The 21,379-nt window shown below is 43.0% G+C and overlaps 1 protein-coding gene across 2 annotated transcripts; it reads left to right on the top strand.

Moving 5' to 3' along the window:
* The first annotated feature begins 317 nt into the window (after positions 1 to 317).
* cgna (cingulin a) lies at positions 318 to 16,916 on the top strand. 2 transcript variants are annotated; one of them, XM_083990140.1, is made up of 20 exons: positions 318 to 462; positions 5,946 to 6,864; positions 6,979 to 7,049; positions 7,165 to 7,234; positions 7,335 to 7,430; positions 8,247 to 8,368; positions 8,640 to 8,751; positions 9,004 to 9,216; positions 10,239 to 10,387; positions 11,115 to 11,235; positions 11,331 to 11,543; positions 11,656 to 11,877; positions 11,968 to 12,216; positions 12,364 to 12,534; positions 12,788 to 12,949; positions 13,479 to 13,652; positions 13,812 to 13,930; positions 14,362 to 14,470; positions 14,559 to 14,722; positions 15,294 to 16,916. In XM_083990140.1, the coding sequence occupies exons 2-20, from the start codon at positions 5,947 to 5,949 to the stop codon at positions 15,427 to 15,429; spliced, it is 3,591 nt and encodes a 1,196-aa protein (XP_083846266.1). In that variant the 5' UTR covers positions 318 to 462; position 5,946; the 3' UTR covers positions 15,430 to 16,916. The 2 variants fall into 2 exon arrangements, with proteins under 2 accessions (XP_083846266.1, XP_083846265.1); XM_083990139.1 differs by having other exon boundaries at positions 6,952 to 7,049.
* Positions 16,917 to 21,379: the final 4,463 nt, after the last annotated feature.

The following is a 21,379-nucleotide window of genomic DNA, read 5'->3' as shown; positions in this document are numbered from 1 at the left end:
CAACCCCGGCCCGTCACTGGTCCGGAAAGCGTTTCCTTTATCTGTGTCATACCAGTAGCTTTTTTTTTTTTTGTCTGGTAACTGGAGTAAAAACTATCTTCCTTTTGTTTTCAGATAAAAGGTCTCAAATTGGTCCAAGACAATGACTTAACTGACGCAGAGATCTAACCAATGGGAAACGCGGTCGCTATCTGTAGTCCCGCCTACGTCAGCGCTCTGGACCAATCACAGAGCTCCCTCCGGCGGCGCTGGGCGGGACACTGACATCGTCGACAAAAGGTAACAGGTTGCAGTCGCCGCATAATGAACTTGTTGCCGTGCTAATTTGAGGAGGAATTGCTATTTCCCTCCCGCTTTTCTCAGCGGGACTTTGATGGATGTCTGTGAAAACATCTGAATTATCGTGGAAACGGAGGAGGCGAGCTGTCAAAGAGGAGCGGAGAGATAACTTGAGAGAAAGAGGTAAACTTTACGGCTGGTCTTGGACTTCACTCAGCCAGACAGCCAAAGCCAGACAGACCCGTCCTGTCAGACACTCACTTGTTCTCCTCGTAGACGCTTTCTGCTGCTCTGTGTGCGCTCATTAGTCTATTTAAGTTAGTGGTGTAGTCATTTCTCACACTATTGTGTCCCCGTGAGGTTTCCCTGGTTGCCAGTTGAGCTCGGTTGCTAACGTCAGTCTGATGGGTCGAGAGAGAAAGACAGGGACTAGTTACTCCCTCAGCTAACGTTACTTTGGGATACTTGGATTTGCCTGTTGTGTGACGTGTGATATGATAAAGAGGTGTCTGTTAATGTTTATGTTTAAGTTACCAATGCTTTCAGTTTGGCATCATATCTCTGCTAGAGAAACATATACCTAAATATCAAATGAATTCATATTGAAAAGCAGTTTCAGTTCAGAGCAGGTACTGTATGACTCCTGGTGCATTAGCTGTGTCCCAGTGGGATTTATCACTGGAAAACAAAAACACACATTTTAAAACACAGTGACTCCAAATTTAACCATGTTTCAGGCATCATCATAATAAAACAGCTTATTGTGCAATCAGATTTTTATATTGTGTATAAATGTTTTTCAAGATTAAACTTGAGTCGGATGACATTGATGACACAGGTGAGAGTCACTGCAGATTATAGTTTGGAAGTGGGTAATAATAGATGGTCTGTTCATGGATTGTGTCATGAATTTGAGTAATTACAGTGTTGAACCTCTGCATCATTCACCACCACTGACATGGTTTCGTTTATAGACAGAGTAAACATGGGAGAAAATCAAATCTGTAGTTGGTGTGCTATTCTCAGTGATCGAGGTTAGTCCAATTCTGCAGGTGCAAACACTCAAGTGTGCAGAAGAAATCCCATAATTCAATCCTTCTCTCTCTCTCTGACACACACACACACCCATACACACTCAGCCGTCTAAGTGAATAGGACAGAAAGAAACAAGTGTCTGGAATGTGAGGGAAGGGAGGGGCGTTTTTATGTGCTCCTAATATGGTGTCATTTGTGTACTATTTGGTAACACAGAAGTCTCTCTTTTGTTATGCCAATGAACTCCTCTGGATTTAAATAGGGGAATAAATGGCTGTTTGTTTGAGCGTGAAAGAGGAGCAGTGGCAAGTTTGGAAAGCGAGATTGACCGCTGTAGAGGGGATGAGGGCCTGGTTTTATGTCAAGAATGTAATGGAGAGGGAGAATACCCTGAGGACCGACTGAGAGGCTGCCCGTCCTTTAAAGACAGAGAGGTTGTGTGAGCTACTGATCTGTCCATCGCTGCTACTTGCATCTCCACATTTCTCTCTCTGTGCCAGTAAAACTTAATGATTCACCTGGAGGAAAGGGGGCAAACTGCTGTTTAATGAGTTGTAGGCCACCTTGGCTTTATAGGATGCTGTAAAAACTATAAGAGGGTCCAATAGTCAATGTATCAATTTGTCTGTCATCTACAGGGCTGCAATTTAAGATTATTTATGATTAATTAATCATCTAATCTTCATTTATGTTCTCCATAAAAAGCCTGAAAGTTTACAGTAAACATGCTTGTTACAATTTCTCAGAGACCAAGGTGTTACCCTCAGCTGTCAGTCGAAACCCGATAGTTATTCATTTCATTTATGACAAAGAAGAGGTATCCAATCCAGATTTGAGGAGCTTGGAGGGTCAAATCTTTGGCATTTTTTCCCATAAGAATTTCTAACAATGCAATTCATTGATTATCAAAATAGTTTGGCAATTTAATTTCTGCTAAGCAAGTAGTAAGTAAAAATATAATTGTTCTCAAATGTGAGTTTTTGCTGTTTGTCTGTTGTGGACTGAATTTGAACGCAGCAGGTTGACATAAAAACCACATTAGCTTTTTCCAGCAGTGTCAACTTAATCTCTTTTAGTCATCCTCAGCAGATGCATGTCGTCAAACTAGTGAAATATTTTCTGATAAAACATAATTAATGCATCAATGACAGAACTTGGTAGCCTGATGCATCAGCCGCTTATTTCATTACATTTCAAAAAGCGTCTGAACCTGAGCCATAGGGATTCGTTTGCTTCCGGGAGGCGGTTGCTTACATTTGCTTCAACTAATCGCTGCTGCTTGGTGGTCACGTGTGCTATACACCGGTTAAGCTCATAGGTTAATCTTGAGCGCTTGAGTTCAACGTCATCGCCTTCACTTACCCGTCTGTTCGCTGATTGGTCCGTCCGCTCTGGCGGACGGAGCAAACCGAAACGCATTGCTAGTGTCCTGACTACATTGTTGAGGCAAATGAAATTTGCCGGAACCAGTAGGCGGCGCTAGCCTGGCTAAGAACTTGGACCATAGTAATTCACATTCTTTGTAGATGTAGGAAACGCATAACGTACAGTATTGACTCTTATAAGATGCAAAGCAGGATGTTGGATGGATTCATTAGTTATATTATGTCAGTGTTTTAGTCCTGGAATAACTTGTGACTCCTCCAGAGCTGCTGCTATCTCTTTCTGTATCAATTTTAAGCTAGGCCCGAGATGATCCCATCATATGAACCAAAATGAGTCTGTGAGTCAGCAGAGGCATTTTCATGACTCCACACATTGCTGTTGTTTCATTTCTCTCCACACCCGCTAATCTTCTAATTATATTTTCCATCCCATCTTGGATCTTAACAGGGAAGTAGCTCCAATTCAATTTACTGTGCGAGAAATTCAATTTGAGGCCAGAGGCGGAGGCGGAGGCCCGTCAGAGTCACTGCAGGGGTAACATGACTGGCAAGAGAATCCAAAAATCACCAGATGCACTTTAAGCTGGGCAAAAAACGGCCTGCTAAAAGAAGCTGAGAGCTGCAACCCAGTGAATAAGACTTCTTTTCATTATTGATTCATCTTTCTGTCATTACCTTAATTAATTATTTGGTGTATAAATGTTAGGATATGGTCAAATGAAGCCTATGTTGACGCTTTGTTGTACGACCAATACGACAACAGTCCATAACTCAAAGAAATTCAATTTACTATCATGTTATATGAAGAAAATCAGCAAATACTTAAACATTATCTACCACAAGGATCATTTTTAGAGAGGTATGTAAATAAATTAGGTTTCTGGAGAAACCTAGAAGGGGGCTTTATAGGGACAACAATGTCAATGTTGAAACAAACTTGTAATTAAAGACAATGCAAGGCAGTGAACGAAAGAGGTCGGGAATAGTTTTGGCATTCTCAGAATTGTTGCCCTCATTTTCCGCCCCACATCAGCAGGACAATAGGATGGGTTCCCCCTCCACCCCCATGTGAAGCTGGCAATGTGTTCATCCTCTGTGACATAAAACATATTAAGAAATGCCGATGAAAAGATATTAAGAGAGTGATCTTTTCATGCTTTGCAGCTTTTCTCTAAGTTTATCATAATCTGACCTTTGGCCCGGACTCTACAGATCCCCCCAGATCCCCCACATGGCGTATCTGTCCCGCAGTCATCAGTGCATGACATGTTTGCTTGACCTTGGTGTGAAGGCAGTGGGCCGCCGACCTCACGCACGACTTCACAAACATTTTGTGACGCGGTGCTTCCTCTGCGGTTCCCAAAGGGTGGAAGAAAAATCGACTGAACTGGCGCAAGTCGAATGTACAAGTCTGTCTGCAGACGACGCTTATGTGATGCCACGAGTGCACAGATGCCTCGAAAGGTCATTAGAGACATCTCGAATGACGTTGCTCCATTCACTGTCAGCCCATTACCTTTTACCAAGTTGTGTTCACTTTCACAGTGAGGAGCATGTACTGTGACATACAGCTTAGCTCACCTTGCTAACTGTGACTGCATCTAATGTTGATGGTGCCAAACATCTTCCAAAATCTGTATAGAAATGCAAATGTGTGTTCAAAAACATACAGATGCAAAATAGAGTTATCATTTTGATGTTAACTTTAGCAGTCAGCTCTTTCTGTGAATGGGGGGGAGGGTTGCTCACAGGAACAGCTCGACTTTGGATTTTATCACACAAGGCACTGATAAGAGAAGAAAAGCTTTTCTCTCTCTCCCCCCTCTCTCTTTCACGTCGTCACCCTCCCTGTCTCTCACCTTGGAAAGCTGTTGAGAGGAAGTGAAAGGTGCAGGGCGGAGAGGTCATGAGGGAGTGTTGTAATAGGTTTAAAATGGGCTTAATGAACCATATCGTTGTAATGACACAGGGGATGGGATCTTACAGTGTTGGTTAACACGAGGCACCATCAGTCAGTGGATGTAATACCAGGAAAGTTCAGCGCTTAACAGGACTGTGAGTGTTAATTCAGGCTGGCAGTGACATGTGGCAAAACCTTGACGGAGTAGGTGTGATCAGTTACGGTGGAAGAGGAATAGTTTCGGAGTTACTCATCCAGTACTATCAGAGTATCGTAAAGTGGGAAGATTAGGGAGTCATGAAAACAAAAAAAAAGTGAAAAATTTTAGTGGAAAGAATGAGAAGGTCTCGACTGTTTCCTCTGATGCCTTCTTGCGTTCACGCTGCCAAAGTTTTGTCAGGGGAATTTGTTTTGGTATCTGGCTGGGACGCTTCCAAAAGTTGGGAAAGGCTCAGTTGGTCCTTGGTACAAGGGGAGAGTGATATGTGGGTGTGTGCTCTCAGGTTAATGACTAATGGAGTGTACTGAGTACAAAGTCCACACAAGCAGCCGAGCCAGAAACCAAGTGTCACCGCTTATAAATCTGGGTCATTGTCTGACAAGGTTGTGATGTTTCAAAGCTGCATGCTAATGAGCTGCTAGGTTGATTTTCTTATTTTATAGATTACAGGAGAGAGATTTTTTGTTAACCTTCTGTTTTTTTCTTTCTCCTCTTATCTTCTACATCCCTGAATCTGGGGTTTTGAGGCTGATACTGATACTGATAATAGAAACATTTTGGGGGAATGAATTCACATCATAACAGCCAATTGCAATTGTTTTTGAACAATCTTGAAACGGGCCCTAATAGATTTGATTTGTTGTAGATAAAAGAATGGTGATCAATAATCAAACTGTTTCCAGCACAGGTTACTGCAAATGGACTTTGAATTTTCTATACTGTAGTTTCTTGTACTTCTTATCAGCACAGTACACTACATCTACAGTAAGCTAATATCAGCTCATACATCAACCTGGCTGATGTCAGTGTCAGTGTAGCACCAAGTTCTTCAGTAATTTTTATATGGAAAGTATGGAATACAGACATCATGAAAATAACAACCTCATATTGTTTGTTTTGGTTTTAAATGACCTGTTTAAAGTGGTAGAACAGGTTGTCCATTGTTGTGGGGTCGGGTTGTACGGGGGAAAAAAAAAAGTTGTGTTGTGATTCGTGAACAGAAGTTTCTGTCACATGAATAAAATATAATGTAACAGTTTTCTAAAGTCAATCTGGAGCCTGGTAGTCTGAGGCAGCATGTGGGTCCTTCATCTCCTCTTTACCCTGATCTCTTCTCTGTCGCCAGCATGAGCACACCATCCCCAGGTCGGAAGACCCCAGTGGACTACGGTGTCCAGATCCGCTTCATCAATGACCTCTGTGACACTGGTGGGGGGCAGCCGGCGCCCCAGCCCAAGCCCAAGCCTAAGCCCACCTCCAAGTACGGCGTGGCGGTCAGGGTGCAGGGTATCGCTGGCCAGCCGTACGTGGTCCTAAAGGACGGGCAGAAAGGAGACTCGTATGGAGTCCAGCTCAAGACCCAGTACCCGTCCGGCTACAGCAGCCTTCCCCGGAGGAGAGAGAGGGCGGAGGCGGGAGCGCAGGGGGCAGATGTGGGAGGAGGAACTGGAGGAGGGCAGGGTGGGGCGCTACGCCGGGCCCAGTCCCATGGGTCGCTACTGGACAGGGACGCAGACAATGAAGATTTCCAGCTGTCCCGACCACCAGGGGATGGAAAGTCCGGTAGTTACGGGAACCTGGATGGAGGATTGGGAGTGAGAGAGGAGAGGGAGCACCCTCGGCATGTCAGTGGTAGAGAGAGGGGCATGGAGAGGGAAATGTGGGACGGCTCCAGTCAGGAGGGGCTCAACGGATCACTGGGATCTGTGCGGGGTACTCGGGGACACCCTGACCCTCCTCAACAAACAAATGAGTTTCACTCTAATCAGAGACAGACTGCTGTTAACAGACTAGTAAACAGGTTTGATGGTGCTAACACCGGGGTCCAGCAGAAAGGCCCTCCGCCTCAACAGCAGGGTCCCAGAGCTACATCGCCCAGCCTCGCCTCCAAACCCTACACCTCACCTCCATCCTCAACTCATAGCAGCTTGGGACGCAGCCAGGACGCTCCCACCACGTTTCCTGGACACTCCACCAACCAGTGGTCTTCAACAGGGAGACACACTCCAGTGGCTGCACCGCCGGCCGGTCTGACCGAGGCACAAGTAAGAATGAAAAATGATTTTCAGAGTGCTCCAAACACCACACAGCATGCAAATTTGCAAGAGCAGTTTTCTGATCTATGTCTTAAGGTGACCCCTGACCTTTTGCTGGACCAGGGTCAGAGTGCGGACATGAGCAGTGAGGAGGAGCAGTTCATGCAGTCTATATACAACATCCTGAGACAAGGGTACGGACCTCCATGTCACCTTTATCCCCTTCTTGCTTTAAATTAGGTATCACAATGAATAGATTGTTGAATTAATATTAAACGGCTATGTTTTGCCTTTTTGATCTTCCAACAGGACTCAAGATAGCGATGTCATCACTAAGCACAAAGTCAAGCTCATCTGCCAGAGAATTCAAAATATAAAGGTTTGTTTTTCTTTGAGCACGTCTATTTCTGTCAGACAAAGAAATGGTACGGGCAAACTGCTTACATAGAGTATATGTGTCCCCTTAAAACCTCTTACAGTCCAAAGAAGGGCCGAGGGAAGAGTGGATGAGAGAAAGGAGAGAGTTTGAGAGAAAACTGGCGGAACTACAAGCTGCCCTGCAAGAGGAGAGAAGGGTAAGCAATGTAGGACTGAAACAGTCTCACTATTTAAATGTTTATAATCAGTGCTGAAGGTACAGGTTCATAGATCATACTCTAAATGTCGTCAATATTCAGCGTGTGCCCAGAATGCTTCCTCTTTTCTAGTCGAAGCTTCAAAACCCATAGAAGTTGTTGGGGTTAGTCTTTGAAATCAGTCTTTCTAAAGAGCCTTTAGGCTAGGGAAGACTTGTAGAGAATGTGTGTTTTCTGTTGTGTGTGTTACTGTAGTGTTTTGGTGCTTTGACCGACCAAGCCTCCCTAGGTTCAGGTGGCTGAGTGGCACTGGCTGCCACCAGAGGATTTAACATCCAGAGAGGAAGTTGCCACTTTAACTGAGCTCTGATTACACAGACTCCACACATGAATACTCATCCAAGTCTCCTCAGAATGAAAGCACTGACTATAAAGGGAGAGAAATAGTCCCTCAGAGTGTCCTCAGAGTTTTAATGTCATTTTAACTAATCTAACCAGGAGGGCTGGGGGGGGGTTCCTTGGAGTGTGCTTGAGATTAATCCTCTGATTAATCCCTAAAGCTCTCTGGCCTGGTCAGAGGTGCACGCACACAATAATCTAACTCCAATAATGACTCATCATATGTTGGTTTAAGGAACTTGGGCAGGTCTTAATCTCTAATAGCTCCTAAGAACTTAATCCCTCATGCATATTGATCGGTGGGCAAATTCAAGACTGCTTTAGCATTTCCTAAAAGCCATTGTTTATGCCAGCAAAGCTACCTGAAGTCTAATGTTTCACCGCTCTCATTTATTCATCATGTCTGCTCGTATGTAGAGCTCTGTAAGCAATTCTGATCCGGCCCTGAAAGCTGAGCTGGAGTCCTGTCTGGATGAAAATGTGCAACTCCAGGAGCTGCTGGACCGGAAGAAGACAGAATTAAATGAAACACAATCAGAGTGAGCGCAAAGCAGCACACACACACACTCTAAACCACACACCCATCCACAGAGGAAAGCGGGAAGGAGCGCAGCGCCATTGTTTATGCGGGTCTTTGTGGCCAGGAGTAAGCTGGGAAATGACAGCCCCGCTTTGTTTTCAAGCACACCCTCCACACAATACCATGGACAAGCACTTACTGTATCTTATTCACAAAGCCAAACAAGCATGTCATAGTCATTTGAATCCAAAGAATCATTGAGTAATGTGTATGCCCTCTTTTCCTCGCAGGCTGACTCAGCTGCGTATGGACAGGGAGAACGCTGAGGCCCGGGTCAGGGAGATGGAGGACCAGCTGGCTGAGCTTCAGGATGAACTGAGAAGAGACGGAGGCAACAAGACGGTACCACAGAAACATGATCTCACAAAGCACCTACATAGTTACATAGGCAGAAATTATCTCACCTCACTGCTGGATTTATAAAAATGACTTCTGATTAAACTGCTTCTCAAGACTGTCTTTTTATTATCTGGCATCATATTTTCCGTTTGACTGGCTGAAAAAGCTTTTGCAGTTGAAGGAAGCATTAACTTTTCAATAACATCAGTATGCCGAGGTATCAAGTTAATGCCAGTGCATTTCCTGTGTCTGCAGGACCTGGTGTCTTGTCAGGCACAGCTGATGGAGGTCAGCCAGACGAAACAGAAGCTGGAGGAGGCGCTGAGACAGAGAGAGAGGGAGCTAACGGCTCTGAAAGGAGCACTGAAGGAGGAGGTGGCGACACATGACAAAGAGATAGAGGTCCTCAGAGAGCAGTACAGCGCCGACATGGAAAAGCTCCGTGGCAGCATGGAGCAGGTGTCTCAGGTGTGTACACACTTGCCTCACTCACGTTTGAGAAATGAAGTTTGGACACAAATTGGTCACAAATTGGTCCTCGAGAAAAAAAAACAATCTTTCATGCCTTTTATGGTTTCTGCCTTTCCAGAGACGACATTTTCAATTTGACTTGCAGTGAGTTTTCTTATTGATAGTTATTTACAGGAGTCACAGCTGTTTCAAAGGGATACACATCCTGATGAGATCAAGTTTTCTATACACACATACTGCAGTATATTTCAAAGTGTAGATATACCTTTCAATTCATTTGACAATCTAATGAAAAATAAAAGTTGCTTTGTGCATCACGTGGCTGTTGGTGAAGAGTGGAATCTGCAGCAAATAATTTTAATGGTGTGGGGGGGTAAGCATAATTTCGATTTAGGATCCAAACTAACTTATGTAGACGAACAGTACAAGGGGGGGAAAAACGACTCAGCTTCAATTTTATTCTGAAAGACACACACATCTGCGTTTCCGCGCCCTCGAAGCCTGCATCGCATTCATGTGATCAGTTTTTGGGGGTAGGTATTAGGTATTTAGAAATCAGATGGCAGAGGGAGAATATTGCCGTTTGGTCGACCCGTCTGTAGCTTCTTACTGGCCGCTTCGGGTGGAGGGCTCCAACTGTTTTGGACTAGTCAGACCAACAGGTCCGCTCGGACCGCGATTGGCTCCTAGATTTCTCGTTTTTCAAGGGGGGTGGGGGATCGCGCCAACAGAACAGTAGGGGAAACACTGGTTATATACAGTACTCCCAATTACAATACCTTTTTATAAAGATGAGATGAGTCTATGTGAACAAGTTCTCTGAGTTCTGTGGTGCTGGCCTCAGGACACGAACACGGGGATGTCTATAGAGGAGATGCTGTGTCTTAAACTTGACCTCTTCAGATGAGATAATGCTAATGAGTTCTCTGTGAAGCGGTCTGACTGCACTGGGAATACTACTTATGAAACGGAGGGGATATGTTACTTTATGTTCTCAGTCCCTCTGTCTCCTGTTTTAGTCTCACGCAGGAATCGAAGCTGAGCGGTTACGTGTCAATGCATCAGTTCGCTCTCTGCAGCAGCAGCTGGAGGACTGTAGAGATGAGAGCAGCCACTGGATGGAGCAGTTTCATGCCACCAGAGATGAACTAAGAACAACTAAGCAAGAGTGAGTCTATAGACATTTAAACATAACATACTAATTACTGTAGAAAGTGAATTCATTACTTACCTGGCTTTGGGGTTTCCAGTGTTGAACATGGGTTTTATCTCTCTCTTTACATCATTTCATTTTGCACCTGCTGTACTACTAATGTGTGTCCATCTCTTCTCTTTCATTCTACCTGGTCAATGTTTCTTCCTCTCTCTGTCAGAGAGCCCCCCAGCAACCCTGAAACACCGTGAGAGTCACTAATTAAACAGAATTCATACTTAGACATGCAGAGCTGTAGATGTGGCTAGCTGTGCTAACACCTGTCTCACTGTAGTGTCAAGGCCATCCACACTCACTACCCTACTTCCTGACTGTCCAGTGTTCATATGATCCAAGTTCAATTATAGACCATGAACTCCCTAATCCACGAGAGTTCACTAACTGATACTGTGTACAAGCAGGAAGAATAAAGACACAGGGAGAGGTGTGGATCGTCTTGTTTAGCCAAATATATAGTAGACTTGTTGTCAGTGGATGTGTCTGATTGTTATGTTGCTACAGTGAATGCTGATTTATTTCCTGTTCTGTTCCTGTTCCTGTTAAAGATTAAATGATGACTTACTTTGCTTGTTGACCATGTCATTCATGTGTATGCAACCCAACGGCTAGTAATAAGCCAGTTAAACAGTAATGCTTTATTGGAACAGTTGGTTCACATCAATTGTATTTTCACATTTTTCAGACTCCTGCAAGCTCGTCTGGAAAAAGAGGAGTTTGAGGAGGAACTGAAGGAGCTCCAGGATAAAGTCAACTCCATGAAACAACAGATGCCAGACCCCAGCCAGACAAACTCTCTAAACCAGGTGCAGTAAACACACTCACAGCTTTGCACCACCGATGATGCACGGGTGGGTATGAAAAAAACATTACCATCAAATTGTTAATGTTTCTCTTTAAGGAGGTCCAGCGATGCAGTGCTGATCTGCAGAAGGCAAAGACTGAGCTGGAGAAGTCCAGGACAGACTACGACAAGAAAGTCCTGGAAGTCATCTCCATAAAAAAAAATCACCAGAGCCAAGAGGCAGAGTTGAAGTATGAGATTGACAGGCTAAAGGACCAATTACAGAGGGCCAAAGATGACTTTGCTAGGGCTCAGGAGAAAAACAAACGGGTGAGTTTAAACTCTCTGAAGAGTGTTGACATGTATATGTGGTGGAAATATTTGCATAGACATCTCTCTTGTATTTTTAGCCTGAATCCTTTCTTTGTCTTTCTGTCTGTAGCTCCCAGACCCAGCCACCGTCTCAGAGCTGGAGCAGAAGTTTGGCGAGGCTCAAACCGAAGCTAGTCAGCTCAGAGAGAAACTCTCACTGACCGAGGAGGAACTTGGGGTCAGTAAAACACATCTCAGTCGAGCTCAGCTGGACATAAAGTCACTCCAGGATTCTGAGCAGGAGCAGCACGAGGCCAACACACGTCTCAAAGAGAAACTCTCACGGTTGGAGGTAATGTTGCATCCCCCACGAACAACACCATTTAGCTCGGTGTATTAACTGTAGGCAACTCTAACTGGAAGTCCTCTGTGGTTTCCTCAGGCTCAGCTGCAGACCAACACCACAGAGAGTTCAGAGGCAGAGCTCGCTCTACACTCTGAGGTGAGGGGCCTGAGATCTGAGCTCGATGAGGCCAAGAGAAAAACCTCCAGACTGAACCAAGAGCACCGGGAACTCAGCCTGCGCCTGGAAGACACAGAGAAAGACAAGGAGACGCTCAAACAGACCATCAACCAGCTGGAGGAGACCAAACGACAGCAGGGGAGAGCTCTAGAGAAGCTCAATAAAGAGGTAAAAAAAAACAGAGAGAGACCCCTTTTGTACCTTTTGCAACTGATGAGAAGCCCGTGCAGCCTGGGGCGGCCAAATGCTCATTAGAGGACACAGCACAAAATATTCATCCTCTTTGTTTTGTGCTTTGTCCCCTCTCCCTGTCAGTATGAGTCTCTGACCGCATCCTCAAGAGAGGAGGCACAGGCTCTCAGGGTTCAGCTGGAGGAGCAGAGGGAAAGGGCACGCAAGGAAATGCACGAGGTGCAACGTCACGGAAACGACGCTCAGACGGAGCTGGAAAAAAGCCACGCAAATCTAAGGAGACTGGAGGAAGAAGTGCGTGTTTGTGTTCTAAGTGTTTGTGTGCATGTTTACTCTCTTGTTTGGCCCTGGTTTTGTTTTCATTATGAAAATCATGTCTGGTCTGAACGTGTCGAATAGTTTTGACACATAATATTCATGGTTCATGCTTGACTGATTGTGTTCATGCAAAACGGATTCATGCAATGCTGCACACATATTTTTTTCCCATGATGAACATTCAGTCCGGCATGACTGTTTCTAATATTATGATAAATCTAATCTCTAGATGTCACGGCTGAAAAAGGAGCTCCTGCTCGTATGCGAGGAGAGAGACAACCACCAGCTGGATAAAGAGCTTCTCACCAACAGACTGCGCCACCTTGAGGGAGAGGTGGAGGCCGGCAAAAACAACCACAATGAGAAATCCCGGGAGGTTCGCATCCTGGAGGTAAGAGAAGTGCACCTGCCCTCACCTGGATAAACCATGTGGGAAAATTCACCATGACTACAGACATCCCAGCTGTTAATAGTCACGTTCTTCACAGACTGCAAACAGTCTGTGCATGTTTATTCACGCATATGCTAATCTCGAAATCAAACATATAGACTTGTGTCCTGCACATACAGTATGCTCAATTAACTGGGCAAAAGTTTGTGTCAAAAGTAGGAAAATCATAATCTGAGAGTCCATGTATAGATCATTGTCTTCAGTTTATGATGATGATTGGTCTCAAATATGTGCATATTTAAACAATATTTGTTGTCTGCTTGTGGATCATCAGTTGTGTGACGATGCTCAGAGGCATGTTGAAGGAGCACAAGGGGCCAAGATGATAAACAGTGTTAAACATGAGTTGTGTGACCCTGAAACTTTTAGGGGAATCTTTACTTATGTGCAAAATGGAATGAAATCTACTGATATTTCGTCTCCCCCTTCTGAGCACCCATTGAAGTTGATCTTGTGTCGTCTCTGTCAGGACAAGCTGAAGCGGATGGAGCTGGAGCTGGAGGAGGAGAAAAGCAGCGTGGAGATGCTGACGGATCGGGTGACCAGGAGCAGAGACCAGATCGATCAGCTTCGCTCTGAGCTCATGCAGGAGAGATCCTCCAAACAGGACCTGGAGCTGGACAAGAACGCCATGGAGAGACATGTATGTGTTTTCTGACATGTCAGAAGTCATGAAGTCTGCCAATACACTTTGTACTCCCTGCACTTGTCTATCGTCTATAAATACAGCATTTAGGTGAAAGGCTAACTCTTGTCCTTCTTTTAACTCTCCACTTGTGTTTGTCTGTGTCTGTGCCGGCAGCTGAAGGAGCTGAGGAGTCGTGTGGCTGACATGGAGGGCCAGACCCGGTCCTCGGCAGGAGTCTCCCAGCTGGAAAACAAGATCCAAGACCTTGAAGAACAACTACGCACTGAGGAGAGGTACAGTGCGACAGAAAGTTGTTTGAAAATGAACTTCTATCAATATAAATGTTTTTTTAAAGAAAAGAAAAAGAAACTGGGTGCATATCTGGCTTAGGAGTTTTTGATTATATAATATTTCATGCTAAATCTAAATGATAGAAATCATGTTTTGGCTGTAACATCAAGTTCGACGTGATTTGCCTTGTGCTTGAGACATTTATAGAAGGTTTGTGCTCATCAGACAGGAGAGTGCTGGCTCAGGAAACACGCCCTTTGTCTAATATATTCTGCTTAATACTAATATAGATATGCACATACAAATCCAGACTCCCACATGTTGCTACTTAGCAGCTTTAATGGGAGCAATGACATGGCAAATGTTTTCCTTAAGGGCATGATGGCAGCAGCAGTGTGTCAGTCATAAACATGTTTTGCTCTTGTATACGAAGAGAGAAGAACTCTGTGTTGGCGTCTCAGCGTCGTCTGGAGAGGAAACTTAAAGATTTCAATCTGACGCTGGATGAGGAGAGACACACACACACTGAGCAGAGAGACCAGGTATACACATTTATGTCATTTATGTCTGAATCATGCAAAGAACACACAGTTGGCGAAACCACAGTTTAACCTTATATCACACCCTCAGCTCACTCTGAGAGTGAAGGCCCTGAAGAGGCAGGTGGATGAAGGAGAGACAGAGCTGGAAAGGACAGATGCGCTCAGAAGAAAAGCTCAGAGAGACATGGAGGAACAGGTGGAGCTCAAAGAGGCTCTGCAGACCAGAGTCACTGCTCTGGAGGCTGAGCTCAAGTAAGCATCCTTCCTTTGTCTTTGATATTTTTTCTTTTGCTTCTCATCCAATTTGTTACTCGCTATGAGCTCTTAGGAAAGATTGTGCAAGACACCTACTGGCAGCCTGATTATCACAGCTGTGTGGGCGGGTGTGTGTGTGTGTGTGTGTATGTGTGTGTGTGAGACACAGTTTCTCCTCCTGCTTATGTCACAGAATCTATTAATCTGAAATGTGAATGATGCAATTGCCGAAGAACTCGGATTATTCAGCTATTCCACACAATTAGAGACACCAGGTGGAGATTCACCCAGTCTCCCTGGGGTGCAGTATTTCACACTGTGACGTGTGTGTAAAACGTATGAGCAATCAGCCACATGTGAAAAGGTATTTCATTAAACTAAGACGGCACATTACTCAGGCGCCGCGGGGGGAAATTAAATTCCAGACATGCTTCCACCAGCATGTTGTTCCCTCATGTTGCCAGCAGAGGGAGCGCTGTGATCATCTGCCGGCACTGAGACTCAAAAGCTAAAGCAACTGTGCGTTTCAGTTTCTAACTATGACAGTAATCATAATGATGTTTAACAGGAGGAAGACTCAGGCAGCAATGCGTCCAACTCTGGATTCATCAGCCCTCAGCTCGGACGACGACGACAGCCTTTACGACGCGTCCACCATCACCTCCATCCTCACTGAGGGCAACCTCCAGACCAGCTCCTGCTGAACTGAACTGTGGAGGCAGGATGAGGTGGGGAAATGTCACACTGCCAAGTAAAAAAAAAAAAAAAAGCGTACAGTAGCACGACAATGAGGGAGGGGTACAGGGAACAAGGAGATGAATTTACATATAGTAGAGGTTAGTACGGGAATGATTTTCCACACTAGTGAATGGAAGGAAACAAAACATCCTCTCCATGTCAGGGAATTCAGTCGGTGTAAACAGATGTTTTCCACAGTACAGTTGTTATGTCTCCATTTCAACACATAGTAAAACCCCAATTCATCATAAACAATTTACAGTTAAGACTGTCAAGTCAAGCACTTATGGTACTCTGTCAAGCTTTGACTGAATAGTAAAAAGGTATTTTCATCATTTCCTGGTGTCAACAGTCTATATGTAAAGTTTTCCCTATAGCACAGCTGTCAGCTGACTGAACTCATAAACTCTGTTGAGTGCACAAAGCTTAGGTAGAACCACTGATGAACACAAACTTGATGCTGACACTGGGTACATTATAATAAACCACAAGTGGCTGAAACTGCAAGCAATACAACAATTTGATGCTTATGCTGTTAATGAGAAACCAGATCTAGTGGTTCAAATGTGACAAATTATGTTTATTGAATGAGATGACAAAAAGTATAGATTTTGTGTATATACGTATTTTAAGTATGTAATATGTCTGTCCTGTGTTTTACAGTAAGTTTACTCCACTTTCCAGTCATCAGTGTCACACGGTACACAGTGAATGGACTCTGATTCTGAATGATGCAATTAAACACAATGCCACTAATCAAATCCTGAATGAATTATCTTGAGCGGGAACACATCTGCCTCCAAACTTGTGATAAATAGCACAAATGTCACAAATATGACAGAAACCTCTTTGTACTACACAGATTAAAATGAATTTAACTGTTGCTCCTAGCAAGTCACTGTTTTGTAGCAAATGGTACGACAAACCTTTAGACTTTTTGTCTTTATTGTTCATAACTTCAAGGATAGAGAGAGAGGTCTTGGTAAACAAAACACCTTTCCTTTGTCAGGAGAAATCTCAAAGTAATTTTCTACTTTTAAAATAAATCAACGGCCAAATATCTTCTCTTTCAGATACTTAACAAATGTATTTGTTGAAGCTGCACAATGTCTATGCATTCCCTTATATTATTTCAGTGAAACACAAATGCTGTCATTTCATTACGATGCCTTAAAATAGCTAAAAAATAATAATAATTTGTATGCCACTTGTTATTATCAGAATGATTTTTGTAAAGTGTTTATATTTAACATTTGTAGATTTTTTTGGAGTATTAAGATGGCTTTGTAAACACGTTGAACAATCAGTTGAAGTTATAATTGTATTACATTTTGTTATAATGTAATTGTAGCAAAAAAAATGGAAACTGGTACATGTGATTTAGATTTAGACAGTTGAGTTTAAATCGAATTAAAGAAGCTGGTTTATACTGTAATTGTTGCCTGGAAAGTTTCACACTGTAACTGTATTTCACAAATTTGATTTTTTTTTTCTATTGCATTTCAATATAGAAACAATAAAACTATAAAGTTGAATTGATCTATTACTTTTGTCATAATCACAGAATGGTAATCAACAGTTTTATCACATAGTTTGTTAAAGTTTTTTGGATACACAACTTCCTCATTCATGTACAGTTGCCACTATCAGAAGGAGTCAGACGTTACTGGCTTTCTTCCCACAGTTTAAAATAAAGGTCACCTGTCCACACGTTCGTATGAAGGTCAGTCCTTCTGTGCTAGGTGATCGAGGAGGAAGTAAATTAGTTTATTACCCACATCAAACTCTTTGTTCAATAATACACACCCCAGTTCTACAGTAAAATGAATCTGAAGAATTCTCTGTTGACTTATTATCAAATCAATCAAATAGACAAGTACTCTCTGATCCTTTAAGTAAGTTGGACCTTTTGGTTTTGGCTATAAAAATGTACCGCGGTAACTGTGATACAGCAGAGATCATTAAACAGTGTATGGTTTATCTGTAGCCGTGGAGATATACAGTATATGTGAACAATGATGGAATAACATAATGTGAAAAAAAAGAACTTCTTGCAGCCTGCTTCTGATTTTACAGTGTCCGATTCAGATGCTTCAATGTGGTATGTAGCAACACTCCCATGTGTTTGAGTGACACATGTGACTGTTGTGCTGCTGGAAGAAGAATCAAAGAGCACAACGGTGCGCATGGTTGGGTCAGGTCATTGTTTTGGCTGCAGGGCTGTACTCCTCTGGAATTAGATGTAACGTCTGTTATGTAAGTGTGAGGTTTACACAGGTGTGGACCTGGACGAGTTTGACAGTGTCAGCTCCAGGAGATGGTTAGACACACGATGGTTGTTATCACTCTAGTGTGAGAACTGATCACAAGGCACCCAACCTTAATCCACAATGCCAGTCTGATTACAACTGGACTTTTCATAGAAGACCACCAATAACCTCAATAAGAGCTTCTTCCATCTTGGGTTCATCAGTATCACGTCCTCTCGGGAAACTAAAATCACTAAAACTATATTTTCTCCCATGTCAAAATTAACCACATGTGAGAAAATGAGTTTGTACTTGTTCACCTACATGTGTCTTTAACCTCAAATAGCACACTGAGCTCAGTGTGTAGGTGCTGTATGGACAAAGCAAGGCCGTCCATCCTGGCCAGGCCCTGCAGGGAATCAAACTGCTGATGTTTGCATCAGCGGAAGCAGCACACACGTTAACGTGCCATCATGCAGCCGTCATGTCTGAGCACCACTGTTGCTGTTTTGCCCTCTTATCTCTTGTTGCAGGATTGTTTTTGACATGATAAGCATCACGCAGAGCTGGAATCACCTCGCCTGATGTGCTGATACAAGAGGACAGCATTCCTGTTTATAGCCACAATGACACCGTTATTGTGTTCGCATAATACCAAATGTTGTTGGCTTTAGGCTGAATTTCTACAACGCACAAGTGAACCTGTACAACCTGATGCGCAAACAGGAGGTGAAACAAATGGAAAATGAAGTTTTTGTTCGCTAATGACAGCAACAAGTGACTGAAAGTACAACACAACATTCAACTCAATAACAGAAACAGAAATACATACAGGTTCTGAAAACATTATGTAACGTGAACTGAGAACCTATTGATTTGATTAGCCTTTTAATTAATTCTCTTACATATTATTATCCTCACTGGTTTCAGTTTAAAACTTTTGGTTTGTTAAAATATTTTGATCATCATTCATGTCATGTCCATCTATTCTTTCTTGTTTTCTAACCCTTTTTATTCTTATTGTAGATGTTTGAGCCACATTCCTTATATGGAAACTACTATTACTACTATTTTATTAAAGCTGGATTGTAACTGCACAGGGCAGAAATGAGTGGGGTTTATAAAGGCGGCACACCTGTTTGACAATACAATAACAAGATGTTCACACACCTGGATGAACAGTTCAACCCTCCACTTACTTTCTACACACAACAGTGAAGTCAGATATATTTTTAGCGTTGTAAGAGACGCAGGACGACACAAAGCCACACCTGTTTGTCGAAGCTGTAACTGTGTGATCAGGATTATGGCGTGCGATGCAGCAGCAGGCAGCAGAGGCCTAGAGCCGTGATGGACGGTGTGCTGCTGCCAGGAGCACCACAGGGCGAGGTATGTCAAGAATGTCCACTCAGATGTGCGAGGAAACAAAAAACAGGTTCAAGGGAACTTCTACAGAACTGCGAGATGCTTATAAAACACAATCTGGTGCTGGAAGATAATCCTGTTTATAACAGTGACAACTGCTGAGCCTACTCATCTCTTAATCTCAACAAAATCTCTTTACACTGATGGGAATAAATCCACGGCTCTATCAGTCGTACCAATACATCTTTATGACTTTGGGCATTTGTTGTTCCTACATCTAGAAGATGGATGAATATCTGGACCCCCCGTCACGACACTTCACCAACTCTTTTGGTGTTTTATGTGTTTACATCCTATTTGACACGTTGGCAGTCATAGCAACAATGTGTTTGACTATTTTTGCGTCTGTGCCTCAGAAGTGAACGGGCCTCTTGCTGTCTTTGACGTACTTGCTTTACCTCATGCAGTGCTATTGTGTGATTGATCTACAAAAGACCTGAAGAAAAACAAAATTTTTTGCCTCTCCTGCTTATTGAACTTTAAAATCTCCTATCTGGGAAGATATTTCGTTGGCACAAAGTCACAACTTTAATGTTTGCCGTAGAACCAGATGTAGTGTCCATAATACTCCACCCCCCCTCCAGTGTGTGGCCAAACCTGTAGAGTGCCGACATGGTGCGTACAGTACCTGTTTTGCTGGACTGTGAATTTCGAGGCAACATATTTTCCATGGGTGGGATTGGGTTTCCATGTCACTCCAGTTTTCCAGACATGACTTGAAACCTGAAAGATGATTTGCCAATTGCTGGGTGTGTTGTGTTGTGTTTTGAAATGATGGTGTGTTTGCTATTACATAAAGTTGTGATTACATATGCAGCTACGCCACAGGTGTGAAAATATTTCCTTTTGCCTCCAGGAGTTTCACATGTGGGAATACAAGTCTTTATAGGCCAGAGGGCAATAGTTGTGGTATGATGACAAATCTGCTGTAATTTACTTCTGCATTCATTGAGATTCAACAAAGAGAGAGATAAAGAGCGGACTGCCCCGTTTTAATATCTCAGTGTTATAAATAATTGTCCTTTTGTTAAACAGCACATAATTAAAACTAATGTCATGATGCCATTTAGAAATTCCTCAAATTGTTTGGATTTTTTTTTTCATTTGTAATAGTTAGATGTTTGTTTACACTTTATGCACATTTTATTTAAATGAAGCAATTCTTACACGCCCATCAACAACTGCTCCTTAACTCATGCAGCTAAATATAATTTATAAAATAACACTTTTGATTTTTTTTTTTAAAAATCACATTATTCTTCCCTTTTAAAGTAATCATGGTCCTTAAATATTGAATCATGTCCGCCACAGAATATGAAACTCCCTCCAACCTGCTGCATCATCAAAAAGAAATCCAGAGACGTGGCCTCAGTCTTAGGTAGGGCTGATGATAATAAAGGAGTGAGATATGCTGGAATAACTACCGTTCACTTTGCTAAATTTAGTCCAGATGTGGCTAAGTGTCATCTTTGTTTTTCCAGAAAGTGTCCTCATTGTATGACAGCTCACAGGCTCTGTGTCACACTGGTGCACTCTTAACCCTTTGACTATTACAGTAGTTCCCACACGATATGTGACCTCTCTCTGCCTCTTACTGTTTACTGTATGTGTCAGTTTTACTTGCTTTTGTGCACGTCATCTGACTGGATCACCAACAATTCAATAATTTTTTTTTCTGGCTTTTAAATATTAATGTACACAACACAATAAAGTTTTACTTTTACTTTACATTTCCCACAATGTACAACTTCATTTTCATTCAATGATTGTTCTTCTTTCTATTATACGGTATGAATAAAATAGACGTGACTCAATAAGCGGGTCTGTATTTTCTTTTCTTATCAGGAAGACTATCTTTATTCCACTTTGGCTTGTCTCCTTCTCTCCCTTTCTCTCCACAGTCTTTACCTTTACCACTCAGCTGGGACCCTTCTTTACCCCTTTCACAGTCTTCATAAGTTGCTGCGACCTCCTCCTCAACTCCTTCCACCTCCAGTCTTTACATCCAGCCAGGCTGAGCTCCTCATCATCACATCACATTATGATGGGGTCTAAACATCAGGATCTCTCACATCTCTCACTTTTTCTCTCGTGTCACACATTATAAAAGTTAGGGTAACGGTTAGGGTTAGTTCTTCATTTACACAAATGAGTCTCTCCTGACTGAGCTGCCAACACAGCAATGATCTTCTAACAAATTAATGTTTAAAATGTTAAGTTATTTCCTCCTAATGGGTTCTCT

Source organism: Trachurus trachurus (assembly GCF_905171665.1).
Source record: "Trachurus trachurus genome assembly, chromosome: 16".
Taxonomy (NCBI): Eukaryota; Metazoa; Chordata; class Actinopteri; order Carangiformes; family Carangidae; genus Trachurus; species Trachurus trachurus.
This window is presented reverse-complemented; position numbering and strand designations above follow the sequence as displayed.

Excerpts from the sequence above, each read along its gene's own strand:
- cgna (XM_083990139.1), top strand. The coding sequence starts at position 5,947 with ATGAGCACACCATCCCCAGGTCGGAAGACCCCAGTGGACTACGGTGTC. Across the intron at positions 7,050-7,164 it reads TACAACATCCTGAGACAAGG|GACTCAAGATAGCGATGTCA; the intron begins GTACGGACCTCC and ends ATCTTCCAACAG. Across the intron at positions 13,931-14,361 it reads CAACTACGCACTGAGGAGAG|AGAGAAGAACTCTGTGTTGG; the intron begins GTACAGTGCGAC and ends TTGTATACGAAG.